The sequence below is a fragment of the Ranitomeya variabilis genome, chromosome 2 (genome assembly GCF_051348905.1).
Source record: "Ranitomeya variabilis isolate aRanVar5 chromosome 2, aRanVar5.hap1, whole genome shotgun sequence".
In the NCBI taxonomy this organism is placed as follows: Eukaryota; Metazoa; Chordata; class Amphibia; order Anura; family Dendrobatidae; genus Ranitomeya; species Ranitomeya variabilis.
In genome coordinates, this window is record NC_135233.1 from 52,553,681 (window position 1) to 52,569,905 (window position 16,225).

At 39.8% G+C, this 16,225-nt stretch overlaps 1 protein-coding gene across 3 annotated transcripts in view; it reads right to left on the minus strand.

Moving 5' to 3' along the window:
- Positions 1–373: 373 nt before the first annotated feature.
- Positions 374–16,225, minus strand: part of PRKCE (protein kinase C epsilon) — a 442,590-nt gene continuing 426,738 nt past the window's right edge. For all 3 annotated transcript variants that reach the window (XM_077282410.1, XM_077282411.1, XM_077282412.1), the window contains one exon: positions 374–9,792. In XM_077282410.1, the coding sequence (XP_077138525.1) occupies positions 9,646–9,792 (147 nt within the window). In that variant the 3' untranslated portion in view covers positions 374–9,645. The remainder of the gene's footprint in view (positions 9,793–16,225) is intronic.

Sequence of the window (16,225 nt, forward strand, 5' to 3'; positions counted from 1 at the left end):
ATGTATCTATCTATCTATCTATCTGTCTGTCAATCATCTATCTATTATACATCTACCGTATATATTATCTATCTATCTATCTATCGTCTACCTATCTATATTATCTATCTATTATCTATCTAGCTATTATCTATCTAATAAATAGACAATTTTTGGCATAGAATTTGCTTTTGCTATGTACCTATTATCTATGAATTATCATGTTGATTGCATATAATGATGCATCGGGGTATGTGCACATGTCGGGTATTTGCAGCAGATTCTTCTGCACCAATAACCAGAGTGTTGCTATCTGTCATCTACCAGTCCATCTAGACCCCATATAGTAAATATTCCCCATGAACAGAGACCACTTTGCACAGTCACGGATATCTCCATTTAATATTGTTGTATTTATTGGGTTCTGAACATTTACACATTCACATCCTCTTGAGTACAGTACATTTGGCACAGTAATAATTTTTACAATGAAAGTAACACAAATGAATGGCAATAGATTTAAAACACATCGATAAGAAAAAAAAAGTGTCCTGTACAAATAAAGCATCACAATACAAAAACGGAAATACTTTATATTTATATATTTATATATAGCCAGAACTATTTGCACATAGTTTATTAGAGGTAATTTTCAGCTTTGTCTGGTAATGTCCTAGCCTTTTCTCATGACGCGGGAATGAGTGTGACCGACGTTCAGCTCTTCTTTTTCTTGTATTTTTGGCAGTTTGCTTAGAATTCAACTATACATGGCAGGTAATAGAGAGGAAGGAAACTCAGACTGGGTAAGGTGTAACAGCACATCCATCATAGCTCTAGTAAACGCACACACCCACACATACACTGTATGAGCAGAAACAATTCCTTTAATCTGGCATTCAGAAATCTGGCAATTTCGACAGTTCGTCACTTTGCTTTTCTAATTGCCTGACATATTGAGAAATGTTATAACTACATTATTTATTTCACACTCCCCTTGAGAAAGCATCTGTGCGAAACGCGCGTCGAGGTGGTGGTGGTGACATTCATAGTCTTTTGATCACATTATGAGTAAGAACTGAATTTATTAAACTCTGTTTAAATGGACTAGCTTGTTTGAATGGGGTCATTCTTAGACCATATAAATATTGTTAAACTGGCAAGTATTTTCCATTTGGCATTGCATGTATTTATTACTATACCCGGGGTTAGACCTGACCTATTTTTCTCTATACTCGCCACCTATTTTTCTCTATACTTGATTTATCTTCTTTTCTGAATCTTCCAATATGTATCAGCAATTATATGGTTCATGTATTTTAAAATAATGTGTTTAATAAAATGATACTGACTTTTTCTACTTTTGTGAGAGGTACAATCTTGGGGTTTGACCACCTGTCATCTAATGTCTATGGGGGTCTTATAAGTGAGTGTAAGGAGATAATTAAAAAACTTATAGGAACTCTGTCCACAATGAAGTATGCACGTCATGTCATGGGCACCATTTAATAAACGTAGATCTGTAATACCGCGGTGTGCATGGACCGCCATAGCGCAGTCTATTTGCCAGATTTTGGTCTTTGTCCCCAATTTTAGGAAAAACTTTATCTTTTTTGAGAATCTGGACATAAAATAAATATTATCTCACTACTATATAGTTTTCCTACAATCTGGAACAAGTGACGGTTCCTATAAATGCCGGAATAAAGGAATTGTATGTAGACTATTTGTATTTCTTGTGGCCTTACCGATAGTTCCGAGTTTTGGCAAATCTAATAGTAAAAACCTTGTGTAAAAACATTAGGAGGATGACATGAATTTTATCCACCCATAGAAAATATTAGGTGTAGAATACAGGAATCCTATGGAAATGAATGCAATATGCAGGTAGGTGCTCACCGGAGAACAGAACTTCTCAGGGGTTAATGGCGCGGGTCGGGAATTATTACTCTTGTATTCGGAATGACTCAATGTATGAAGACCTCGTATATACAATACCGGTGCATCATGCCAAAATTTGATTGCAGGGGCCCTAGGCGCTGAGCTTCCTAAGAAAAAGAGTACAGCGCCAATAGGGATCTCTACTTTTTTTTAAAGGGGATGTACATATTATCATTTTCCCTAGAGTACGGCTCCCATTGAGGTGCCCAATGGGCAGCCATTGATTTTTGGAATATCACCGGCCCCCTTTATAGCTCATAGCTAATTGAGAGGGAGGGAAGACCATCCTAGACCCCTTTATCTTCCTCTTAAACAGATAAAATGTAATAGATGTTTCAGACATTGTTTCCAGAAGCCATTTTCCAAAAGAATGAATGAATTAATGATATAATTACACCTGAGTTTAGGGGGGAAAATGGATTGCAGATCACTGGCCCAAAAGGTGCCCATTTGGGCATTTGCCACTACTAATTAGGTAGCTGTTCTGCCAACAGCTGTCTCTCCCGACTGCCCATACGTAGGAACGCTCGGCTCGGCAGAGAGCCCCGATGGTCTCTATGAGAGAGCTGCAGCCAGACATGAAGGGGGAAGTTTGGATGGGAATGACTTAGTGTTCTGAATTAGTAGCTGCCCACTACAGAGGATGCGATTATTAGATTGCTTTCGGTCCTATACACTGGTCAATCAGGAGAACTGATCTAGTTCGAAAGATGCCCATAGTTGTTGGCCAACTTTTCCATCCTTCACATACAAATGTATGATCAATTCAGATGAGTGTTCATGTGTTTTTGATGGGAAGAGTGGAGTAAGCAGGTGACATACACCTCTGCCACTGGATCATTTGGGAAAAATTAAACCTTTCCGGTAGGCCGCCGTATATATGATGCAATCAGACAGTCTGGTCTTTGATTTATCAGTAAGGGCACTTTAATAATGGTGCTCTTTTTTAGTGCCAAGTCTAATAGTGCTCAGCTCTTGACAACCTTACTACAGGTTGTGACACAAGAGACCCCCCCTCCCCCCCACCGAAGACAAGAAAAAATGGTGCGGAGACCCTAATGCCCTGTCCAAGCAGCAGCAGTGCTAGCAAAATCCTGGCTTTACCCGGTAAACCTGTACGACTGTACCATTTATGTGCAAGAGTAAAGCTTCCCAAACAGCATATTTGTTAGTACTTTGCGTTTCCACCTCGGCGGCTGTGACTTGTAGGCTCAGGATACGGCGGCACAAGAGGAGAACGTCAGGGCAAATATACAGGATGAGGTCTAGATATACCAGCCGATAGGAAACACTTCAGTAGTAGCGTCGTCTGAATGTCTGACGTGAGCACTGCTATGTATTTAGGATTTATGAGAGTAAATAAAATAACGAATTTCTTCTAGAAACAGCGCCACTGTAGCCCAGAGGTTGCATTTGGTATTGCAGCTCCATCTCATTCACTTGAGCCATTTCACAGCCATGTGTCTTGTTTCTGTCTCGAACAACCTCGTTAATGTTGACCACAGGGGCTGGATGTGACTCTGTAATTTTGGACTGCACCCCTAAGTTAGGTGGAAGATGGCAAAGCATCACGGTCAGCGGCAAAGAGTGACTTCTATAGGAACGTGCTACCTAGATGATTAGTAATTTTTTGGGGGGTGTTTTTAGATGCTCCGTTCTAGCGGTTTGGTAATTTAGGCAAGTTTAGTAGTTTCGGGATAAACTTCGGGGGTAAATTTTTGTTATTTCGCTGCTGTTCTGCAGCACTCGGCAGAGGCCGCTACACACTGAATGGAGCTGGGCTGTGCGGGTCTGTCCCATCTGTTTATTTCTGGAGCGTGTAGTGATAATGATGTATCTGATACTGATGACCCATTCTACAGATAGGTCATCAATGTACTTTGACTAGACAACCCCACCAATTGCAGGTGTTTTAGGCTAAAAAATATACTTTGAAGTTGATTTTGATTCAAAATATTTCATCGTTTGCCCTGTAAAGCCCCTGTGCTGCACTGTCTATTGTTGGCTGCAGAATAAGATGAACCGAGAGTCCATCAGTGAGCTCCTTCTGATGGGATAATTTAGAAGTCTTATCTTCCTCCTAAGCTCCTCTCAGATGATTTATGGAAACATGAAGGAGGAGCTAAACTTTGTGGTCATAGATCGGCTAAGAGAAGCTCTGAAGACAAAAGGTAAGTATCAAACCCTTCTGGCAAAACTAGACCATGATGGATCCTCAGTTACCTCATTCTGCAGCCAGCAGTAAAAAAAATGCAACACAGAAGCTATAGAAGACAAACGGTGCAAAATTTTAATGACAAAACATATCGTTAGCACATAATACGTGCATTTAACTGTAAAAAAAAAAAGAAAGCCACCCCTCAAAAGTTTTTTTTTAATAGCGGAAGCCCTAAATCTTTGCTATAGAACTGAAAAAAAATTTCCTCCACTAGGGGGAGCTAGGGAACTTACTGCATACTAGGTTTAAATTAAAGCTCCCTCTAGTGGCGGACAGAATATTGTCAATTATATCTTAGGCTGTTCAGGGGATTTGGAACTACAGTATTTTGCAGGAAAAAAAATAAATAAATTCGACTTTTCTAATGATTTATGAAGAAAATAACTAAGAATGTTATGCCTAATATTGACATGATAATTAAAGAAGAACATCCACCGGTATGCTACTTGCCAAAAGGTTACTGATGCTGCTGTGTACCCCACACTGGCCAACTCTTAAGGTTCCCTCTCTTGGTGGCTATAGTTGCAATAGATGAGTCCCATGCACCACTTTGTTGTCCGTGCACACTTAGTGCAACCCTCCGCAAGGTTGTAGCAATATAGAGAAATCCAGGGCACCAGGCACGAGACGTCTTCCTTATCGTAACTTTATTAGTACAGAGAAACCACAACGTTTTAGATGAGCAGGGCCTTTATCAAGCTGTAAAAAAAAATACCTCTTTCTTTTTTAAGGTTTGATAAAGGCCCGTGCGCCCAAAACATTGTGATTTTTCTCTACTAATAAAATTCCCATAACAATAATACCTTTATCAAGCCATAAAAAAGAGTAGGGCAGCACGGTGGCTCAGTGGACAGCACTGCAGCCTTGAGGCGCTGGGGTCCTGGGTTCAATTCCCATCAAGGACATCTGCAAGGAGTTTGTATGTTCCTCCCATGTTTGTGTGGGTTTCCTCTGGGTTCTCCGGTTTCCTCCCACATTCCAAAGACATACTGATAGGGAATTTAGATTGTGAACCCATCGGCCCTGCACAGCCAAAACATGGTGATTTTTCTGTACTAATAAAATTACAATAACAACGTTTCAGCCACGTAGGGCCTTTATCAAGCCATAAAAAAAGAGGTATGCATTTCTGTACTAATAAAGATACCATAACAATGTTTCAGCAGTGCCTGGCCTTTATCAAGCCATAAAAAAGAGAGTGGTATGCATATTTCTCTCCTTTTAATGGCTTGATAAAGGCCCTGCACAGCTGAAACATTGCAATGTTTCTGTATTAAGCACGGTGGTGCAGTGCAGCCTTGCAGCGCTGGAGTCCTGAGTTCAAATCCCACCAAGGACAACATCTGCAAGGAGTTTGTATGTTCTCCCCGTGTTTGTGTGGGTTTCCTCCCACACTCCAAAGACATACTGATAGGGAATCTAGATTGTGAGCCCCATGGGGAAAGCGATGATAATGTATAGGATAGCGCTATATAAGCAGTGCATAATAAATACTAATAAAATTACCATAACAATGTTTCAGCCACGTGGGGACTTTATCAAGCCATAAAAAAGAAAGAGGTATGCATAGCTCTAATGACTTTTCTGTACTAAGAAAGATACCATAACAATGTTTCAGCAATGCCGGGCCTTTATCAAGCCATAAAAAAGAGAGAAATATGCATATTACTCTCACGGTTTCATGGCTTGATAAAGGCCCCGTGCAGCCGAAACGTTGTGATTTTCTGAACTTATAAAGTTCCCATAAGGAGGACGTCTGGTGCCCCGGTTCCTTGATTTCTCTGGGTGGCTATAGCAGAAATTTTCCAAAATTTTTGTGGGTGGTAGTGACCCCCTTCTTTGAAGTTGTGTCCTTTTGAAGCACAATTAGATGCTGGAGCACCTTGCGATGGTAGAGCTTCCTGGTGTCAATACTTATCCTCGGGAGGTTTCCGGGGGGTGGGGGGAGTATAGGTGGGGCACGGAATATTTGCCAATCCTCTTGGAATATGGAAGATACTGAATTCCACTACATAGTCTTTCCATTTTCAGGCCATCACCAGGTAAAGCTGCAACTAACATTAAACCCAACAGTTCATCATGGAGCAATAGGAAAATGGAAACATAAAAAAAATGGAGTAAAAGCCTAATAGGTTGTATAAATAGCTCAAAAGGGAGTTTGGAAGAAAGTAATAATAATAATAATAATAATAATAAAAAGGCCTAAAAACAAAGAAACAAAACTGATGCACTGTTGCTTCAAGCCAATATTCCTTCCTATCTTTACAGTTACAAAGTTCTGAAATACTTTACAATAGATCTAGTAGAGCGTAATATCTGTTTACATCTTTTAAAACAAAAACAATAATAATAATAATATTAATTATAAAAAAAATAATAATCTCTCACAGAAACTTGAACCAATACACATACAGAGTATTGCACATTGACCTTATTATAATAAATTCTTTATGGACTAGCATTTTATAATTTTTTTTTTTCCGGTACATGCAGCAGTTTGATACCTTTTATAATGAATAAGACTCCACAGGCTTTTTTTTTTTTGCCGCAAACACTATTTACAAAAAAATCTCACCTGTACAAAAGGCAAATAAAGCTTCCTTAGTGCCACTTTGTCACTCACAAGTATTTTTGATTTTTTTTTTTCCCCCCCAAGAAGCAGCAGCAGTGGATTCATTGTCTGTCACTTTAAAATGAATCCTGGTCGCCGCTTACAACAACAACAACGAAAAAAAAAAATCAGTAAAATCCAGTAAAATACATCAGAAATTGCAATACAGGTATACACAAATACACAGGGTACTCTGCAAATGAAAACATAAGTAACACTGTCAGCACAACTACGACAAGGTGACTATGGCGGGACGGTTTCTGCCTAAGTTGTCGTCATTTTCTTTATTTTTTTTTTTATCCAAAATTCTTTCTTTTTTTTCCAAATAAAAACACAAACTCAATGTACAGTTTCTGGTGAATGTCAGTTATCGTCGTCGTTTGATCATTTGCACACTTATCCCCAAAAGGGTTTTTCATTCTGACCGTCACAAAGAAAAAAAAAAGAAAAGAAAAATAGGACAATAGTGCTGTAGATTCATGAACGAGAGGAGCAATGATTACGGTCCGGGAGACGGTTCATACAAAAATATTATAAGGGGAAATCCTACGAGTCCTAAAGAACCAACAATGCTGTAGTCCCGCAACACAGCGCCGACTGACACCCATGGATGTCAATGGTTTCCTACTCTGGGATGTGGATCTTTCTCCTCTAATTGTGCCATAATTGGAGAGATATTCACCCTTATAAATCATGGTACCACTCCATGGCACAAGGCAGAGAGGATTAAATGGCTATTTCCATCTCCAAGATCCTATCCTAATATGTAGTAGGTGTAATAATATCAAATACCTCCAATTAGAAATGTAGTATAGTTCTTCTGATGAGCTATGTTGCTTACCCTATGCGCAGGGCATTGCGGTAGCTTAGGTATCCGTGGTTACTAACACTAAAATCTAACTGTCACTACATGAGAGGTCGTTACCGTGCATACCTAAGCTACTGCAGTGCCTTGCATATGGGGTAAGAGACAAAGTTTACCAGAAGAACTATACTACATTTCTAATTGGAGGTATTTGATAATATTATTAATATTACACCTACTACATATCTTGGAGGTAGAAATACCTCTTTAAATTGATTTAAAAGTTATAGTTTTTTTTTTGTGACAACACTTTTTCCCCTTTTCCACTACTAAGCAGGGTCGTCGGAGGACGCTTATCTGAATCCAAATCCATCCTCAAATAATGACCATATCTAATAGCCATAAATAGTTTCAGTAGGGACGCAGACATTCATGCAAATTCAGATTTGTATCCACTTCCCCTATGAAGCAATGAATAGACAGTAGTATAAGACAGGGAGTGTTGTCATAGGGATACTGGCAGAAAAAAAACTCATCTTTTTTTTCTAAGAACTAAGGGGACTTTTGTATAGAACTTCTAGGAAGAAAAGTATCAGCAGCTGAGCATTAATGGAAGAGAAAAATTCCATAATGGGTGGATCTACAGTAGCCTTGTAATAAATTCTTCCAAAGTCAACCTATCACATTGAACATGTAGTCCGATCTGTAGGCAGCAAGTTATAGAGCAGGAAAAGCCGAGCAGATTGACATATAGATATGTGGGAAAAAGTTTCAGTAGAAATTGGACTTTAGTGATTGGATTCCCAGCTCTTTCACGGCTCAGGGGTCAAGTGGGCGGTCTCTGATTAGGACTGCCCACTGGACTCCTACGCCCAGAAAAAGTAAAATGAAAAAATATCAGGTTGCATTACATTTTTTCCCACAAAACTATATATCAATCTATTCAGGTCTTTCTGCTTTATAATATGAATGGGCGGAGTTTGATCACGAAAGGTTCCCTTTAAGCTTTGGTCCTGGGATTCAGGATGCTGCATCCATTTTTATCAATGCAATGATTCTAGATACTATTGTATGGCACAAATCTATGGGATCGGGGGACTGTCAGTCATTTAGGATACATCAGTAAAGAAGATTAACTAAGCCTCAGCTGACTGCTAAAATAATGTAGCCCTTAAAAAGATATTGACGACCACACAAGTGCCCCCTCCGAAACTCAGGGCACTGACATGTACACGTCTTCTTAAAAGTACAGCCGCCACTTTCCTATCCAAAGGATGTATATATAATAATTTGACTACTTCCTTCTAGAAACAGCGCCACTCTTCCATGCTGGCTATGTGTGGAATTACAACTGAGTCCCATTTATTTATTATGCTTCTAAACTGCAATACCACAAGCAGCCTATGGACAAAGGTGGCGCTATTTCTTTTTAGAAAAAGTTTTTTTTTTTTTTGCTTGAATCTCATACAACCCCTTTAAGTGTTTGCATGAAATGGTCACAAGGGAAAATGGGTGGGGGGGCTGTATAACGAGACTATTGTGGTGCCTTATGGTGCTCTCCGATATATTTACAAGTTTTGCAGACCTCATTCCAAAATTGTTTTTTTTTTTGTTTTTTTTTTCACATGACAAGTAACGTCCATCTGTCTCAGTGGTTGAAGGGAACAGTGTTTAAGCAGGAAAGGGTTAAAATAACTTAAAATACTTACAACTCACCCTGCATTGCTTTCCTAATATACACTTGTAAATAATAAAAAATAATAATAATAATGGTAATAAAAAAATAAAATAAAAAATAAATTAAAAAAAATGTTTTTTTTTTTCCTAAGATTGTCTAGTAATTTGTGGTCGCCATCTGGCAGAATGTTACGGCTAAGGATACAAACTGCAATGTTGCATCGCTCCAAATAACAGAAAATAGGAGTGCCTTCAGTTTTTTTTTTTTAAAAAAAACAACAATAAATCAATAGCAACAATAAATAGAATCTTTCCACAAGTAGCAGGCTCATAATAAAACAAGTTTGTAAGGATCCACTGAATCTCAGTCACGTGTTACGTCTCCATAGGACTACTGCATCAGGGCGTAATTCCACTTCAGGCCAAAGGTTCCTCTCCGAAATAGGAGAATCCTTCAAATTCGCCCTGATTGATTTGTTTCACTATGGCTTCATCCACCAGTGTCAGAACAGGTTCTTCTCGTGTAAAATCCTGGTCAAAGTTGTTAACATCACGTTTGGTTTTCTGGAAAAATAAGCAGAAAAATTGGTTGGTGTTAAAGGTAGCAATAGAAAAATTAAAGTGTCTCTAAAGCGAGATCCAAAATTCGGTGCTAATTAATTTGCTAATATTTTATCCACCGCTAGGGGGAGCCACACTGGGGAAGGATTTATACAGTTTCCCTTACACTCATTACAATGTAAGTAGTGAAGTCCTAGTAGTAAGTAGAAAGTCCTAGTAGTGAACAACCCCTTTAATAAATCAATATATGGTAAGCTTATAATCAACGGCTAGTGGTGACTGCAGGTTGGACAATGTTTTTATCATGTACACCTAAGGTTGTTTAAAGACGATCTGTCCCATGTCTAAAAAATTACCATAGTTTACTATCTTGGCAAAATTCCCCTGAATCTGCCGCGGTGTTCCATTTCTCATGTTGTCACTCCCGTGCCTTTTCTTCTTTTTTGGCACCAACTATACATGTGCTTCAATGGAGTTTTGGTCCAACAGGGTTTCCAAGAGTTATCTCTGCTGGGGGCGTGTAGTCCTTCTCCTCTATGATGCTGCCCAATCACTGCTCGGCAGCATCTGGAATCTGGTTGGCCAGTATGATCACTGCCGAGCGATGATTGGGCAGCGTCATAGAGGGGAAGGACTACACTCCCCAAGAGAAAAGTCTTGTGAAATGCCCTGTTGTACCACTACAAGCATACCTGGTACCAAAAAAAAAGGCATATCTTCTCAAAAGGAGTGACAAGATGACAAATGGAATCCATGGGAACACTGGGATTTTGTCAATTTAATAAACTTTTTTTTTTCAGACACATGACAGGTTGTCTTATAAATGAGCTTGGGGGTTTGGAGATCCAAACCTATAATGACATGCTATGAAATTAACCTCTAAAGATTCTGAATGTCTTTGCAGAGTCTTAAGCCGCAAGGAAATCTACATGGAAAGGTGATAGACTGTCCAAGTCCCACAGAGAAGGCAGAGATGGTTTATCATCATTTCTGCCTCCCAATCAATGGGTGCTGTGTACACATTTTAGTAAGCAAAATGGGCAGCTCCAGTCCCATGAATCATGTGATTACCAGGTGCTCAATAACTGGATGTAACAGGGGTCAATATATCAGAGGTAAATTTACTGCAAAGTAAAAAAAAATCCTCCAGGATATTATGGAGGAAAAAAAAGAAAGAAAGGATGGAGGGAAGAAAGATGGAAAGGAAGGAGAGAGAGAGGGAAGGAAGGAAGGCTAGTTAGGGAACAGAAGAAAGGAAGGTAGGGACCAGAAGGATGGGAAGGATGAAAAGGAAGGAAAAGAGAAACACAGGAAAGTAAAGGAAGAAAGGAATATGAGGTGTAAGGAAAGAGAGAAAAAAGGAAAGGAATGAAACAAAATAAATGAAGGAAAAGATGGAAAAAGGGAAAGAAAACAGAAAGAAGAAAGCAAAGGATGAAAAGAGAGGAAAGAAGAAGGAAGAAGAGGATGGAAGAAAAGGAAGGAAAGAATAATACGTGATGAAGGATTAAAGGAAAGTAAGGAAGGAAAAAATAAAGAAGAAAAAGAAAAAAACAAACAAAACGAATGAACAAGAAACAAATTAAAATAAGGAATTAATATAATGTACACTGCATAAAATAAGAAAAGGCAAACTTTTTTTTATGAACAAGAGAAAATGTAACTTTCAAACCCATATGAGGTTAATAAACAAAACTATGCCTGGTCATAAAGAGGGAGAAAATTGCCTGGTGTTTAAAGTGGACCTGCCAGCAGGATTGTGCTAAGTAAACTACAGACAGTGTCAGGTTGCTGCTGTTATACTGATTAAAATGATATCTGAAGTGAATCAATCTGTCTTGTGGTTCTTGTGTAAGTTTTCCGTTAATGAGATGCCAGTGCGTCGGTCTTATCTTCCTGCTCTAGGCCAGAGAGACTAAGGACAGACCTGCCCACAGACCGCCCTGAATCACTAACATGTTCCTCATCATAGAGACAGACTGTTTGTGCCTCGGGGCAGAATGTGGGCACATCTTTCCTTGGTTTCTCTGGCCTAGAGAAGGAAGATAAGACTCTGTCTACAGTCCCGCCCCGGCGCATGGGCATATCACTAACTGAAAACTTCTAACACTGATTACACAAGAACCACAAGACGGATTTCTGCACCACAGGTATCATTTTAATCAGTATAACAGCGGCAACCTGACAATGCCTGTAGTTTACTGAGCAAAATTCTGCAGACAGGTTCACTTTAATTGACTGAGTGGAGACATTTAGACAAGATAATGAATATACTCAGTGCTTGAATTAAAAGAAAATGGGCAAATATAATGTTTCACATGATTACAAAAGGAAAATTATAACACAAGATGTCAAATTGTACACTTATATACGATGACACAATGTATATCGGTCATCTAGCTCTGTTAGCGAGTGTGCAGAATGTTCCAGAATGTTACAGCACATCGGCCTTGAATATGTTCCGGCATTTTCATCTACAGATGCTATACTTCCGCATTTTTCCCTCGGGTATCTTTCCCTTCCACAGTCCATTTATGAAGACACAAAAACAACATGTTTATGGAAAATAACGCGCATTAGCTTCCACAATGGAGCTACGAGAAGTTAATTGTTTCTCCTCATTTACTTTACATCAGGGATAGGCGACACCGAGCCGGGTGCTTCCACCAAAATGGTGACGCTGGGGTTTGTGACAACACTATGTCCAGGATCACTGTGACCAATCTACGAGATCCTGAGTCTACTTTTTTGCAGGTGGTCGGACTTGTGTATGGCGCCTATGGAATGTATCCAGTAATGGGTGTGACCCCAGAAGCGCCACAATAGTCAGCGAGAAGCTTCACAGTGCCCCTTGTGGCCAGATTAGCATACAACACTTTGAAATGGTTTGGTGTCTTTATTCTAGAATTTTACAATATCCCATACAGGAAGTTTTATTACACTCTCTTTGACTTATATAACGTAGCATTTTTGATGCTGCGGACATTCAGCACACTGTCACCAATCGTCATCATGTGCGAGCCCTTTGTTTGTAGGAAGTACACCTATTAGATTGTTCTGGTAACATTACCTTAAAGCGATTGCACAGAAATAAATTCATAAGAGATAAAAAAAAAAAATACAACAAAGAATTAAGTATTGTAAATTTCTTATTTAAATGCATGTTTTCTTTTTGCTGAAAATCATTTTTGGAATTGGGTTTCATTAAAATTGTTGCACCATTTGCCTTTCATAGCCAAACCCACAGCACAGAATAGTGACTGCGACCAGGTTCTGCACATCGGCCACATATTGGTTTAAATAGGGGGGGGATGTGCAGTACCGGCAGCGGCCACTATACAGTCGACGGCTGATTGGTGGAGGAGCCGAGGGTCGCACCCCCACCAATCAGACATTAGCCACCTATCCTAAGGATAGGCCATCAATGTTAAAGTCCCGACCCCTAGGATTTTACTGCACTACGGCTTTACACATACAGCACACAGAACAATGTCAGGCTGCTGATGAGGAATAATTAATCATGGAAATTGGACACTGAAAATTTCATGTTAATGACAACTGGGTTTAGTATAGGACCAGCTGTAAAGACGCTGCATTCACTAAAGCAATATTAATCACCGACAGATGATGCAGAACTGCAGACAAACACATTCACATTTCAACACAATCCATTTGTATCTAGCAGGAAGGTCGTCACCTGGTGAAAGCGCTCATTTATTAACGGCAGATTCCTGTTCGTTAGGATTTTTTTAATCATAGAAAACATTTCCTATAAGCAAAAGCTTAAAGGGGTTTTCTGGTTTCATTAAGTTATAGTATTATCCCCAAGAAAGTTCAGGGTTAAAAAAATCAACCTGTGCTGTCAAGTCATTGACTGTGCTTTGGTCTGTTTGTCTGCAGAGCTGACGTCATGTCACCAGCGCTGCAGCTAATCACTGAACTCAGCAGCTCTGTCGTTGTAGTCGAGATGCTGAGCTCAGTGATTGGCTGCAGTGCTGTGCTGTGACATCAGCTCTGCAGCCAAACAACACAGATCGGGCAATGCCGAGCCAGGAAAGAGGAGGTAAAGCAACATTTTTTAATTTCTTTTTTTTTTTACGCTAAACTGTACCGGATGACAATAAGGTTACTGAAAATTGAAAATCTCTTTAATTTTCACATATTGGGAGCAGTCCCTGATTTTGGTTCAAAGAAAAATTGAAATGGGAGTACCTTTGCAATTTACCTCTTACTAAATATCCTCCCCTTTTTTAAAAAAAAGGGATTTTTTTAATTTTAATTGTTTACTGTTCATTGCCTAAATGACCAGCCACTTCTGCAGTTTATCAGTGATGGCCGCTCTCCTATGTAAGAAGTGCAGCACTTACAAGCTATTTGCTATAGCGCTTGTAAGCGCTGATCTGAAGCTGGCCAGATTGCTGGTTTGGGCCAATTTCAGTGTGTCTGTGCTCCTCTGATGCTGCAAAGGCAAAGCTGCTTCTGCTGCAGCATAAGAGGGTGCACAATTTGGGCCAGCAATGCAATTATGCTGCTGGCCCGTCACGAAAACCAAACATTAGGAGTGCACCGCCCTAAGCAAGCAGGAGGTCGGGAGGCAAGGGAGCGTTGCACTCCTGAAGAATGAACATGAGAACATCCCTTCAACGGATTCTGCAGTGTGCTATGTACAATGTTACATAGAGGCTGTGGAAGTTCAGCAGAGCGCGTTACAATTTATTTTTTCTGCTTTCATACGGAAAAACTTTCTTTAGGCCACTGTGTAAAATCGGAGGCATGCAAAAGTACAAGGAGGCATTACGTTCTTTTATTGCAACCTTGATACGGATCGGGACAAAACAGCGCTGTAATCAGCAGTATGCATGACCCCGAGAATAGCATGAATTGAGCACACCTACAGGTGCTTCTCACAAAATTAGAATATCATCAAGAAGTTAATTTATTTCAGTTCTTCAATATAAAAAGTGAAACTCATATATTATATAGAGTCATTACAAACACAGTGATCTATTTCAAGTGTTTATTTCTGTTAATGTTGATGATTAGGCTTATAGCCAATGAAAACCACAAAGTCATTATCTCAGTAAATTAGAATACTTTATAACACCAGCTTGAAAAATGATTTTAAAATCCGAAATGTTGGCCTACTGAAATGTATGTTCAGTAAATGCACTCAATTCTTGGTCGGGGCTCCTTTTGCATCAATTACTGCATCAATGCAGCGTGGCATGGAGGCGATCAGCCTGTGGCACTGCTGAGGGGTTATGGAAGCCCAGGTGTAAACTTGATTCCCACTGCCTGTTGTCAAGTGTCAACCACCTGATCAGCAGAGAAACTGACATATAATTTATATTACAGGAAGTGAGGGCAGGTCTTTTTCCGCACAGGAAGTGAGGTTGTGCATTTGTCTCTATGCTCCTGCTCTCCTGTCTGTCAAATTGCCTATATGGTGGGATTTTTATTTATGGATGAGGAGAGCACTGAGCAATAGCAGGAACAATGCGTTCTAAGAAAAGAGCTTCCTGCATCCCAAGTGCTAGACAAATCTTGATGAAGAAAAACCACCGATAAAGAGTAGACAGCAAGTTACAGAGCAAGGGAATCAGGACTGTTTCTGGATGTGCTAGACTGCTATGTGGAATTTACATCTGTTGTGGTCATCAAGACCATACAATCTAAAGGTTTTGTGCAAAAAGACAGAGAGGATTTAAAGAGGTACATATCACCAATCTTTAACTGTCTATTTTATTTAATAAATGAATGGGCAGCCCCAGATTGGTGATTTTACTAATTATGAGTTAGTATCAAAAGTGCTCATAAGTGCCACTAACGCCTCCGGAAAGGGCCTGATGTCTTACCAAAGCCTGGCCTGAACTTCCTCGGCTGTGTTACACAGCTGGCACCTGCCTCTAACGCCAGTGAGTGGAGCTAGCTCAGTTCGCTACTGTTTAACCACTTCAAATGTCATTATACAGCTCTCTTAGGGGAATTTAAGTGAAGCGATCACTTGACATCAATGTTCTGATGCAGCATACGGATGAGCTACCATGCAGTCAGGGGCCTTCTAAAGGCTTCTGTTGCTGCCATCTTTGCACTCAGTTTGGGCGAACCGTGGACCAATTGAAAAAGTGAAAGCGCAGCAGCCTAATAGTAGCTGTTGACTGGCTGCAGGGCTCACATGGCATAGAAACCTCGCGGGAGACCCAGCGCCAACAACACTGAACCGATTACCGGAGGTGAGTATAGGGTGTTTTTATTCAATAGGGGGCACTATTTTATTTAAAAAGGGGTTGTTCAGGTAGTGGAACACCTATTTTACCTATTCATCACAGACATACCATAACTGCCTTTGGTAGCCAATCAGAGTTGATCTTTATTTTCTAAAGTTCACCGGAATGAAAATAAAAATGGACTCTAATGGGTTGATTGAAAGCCGGTA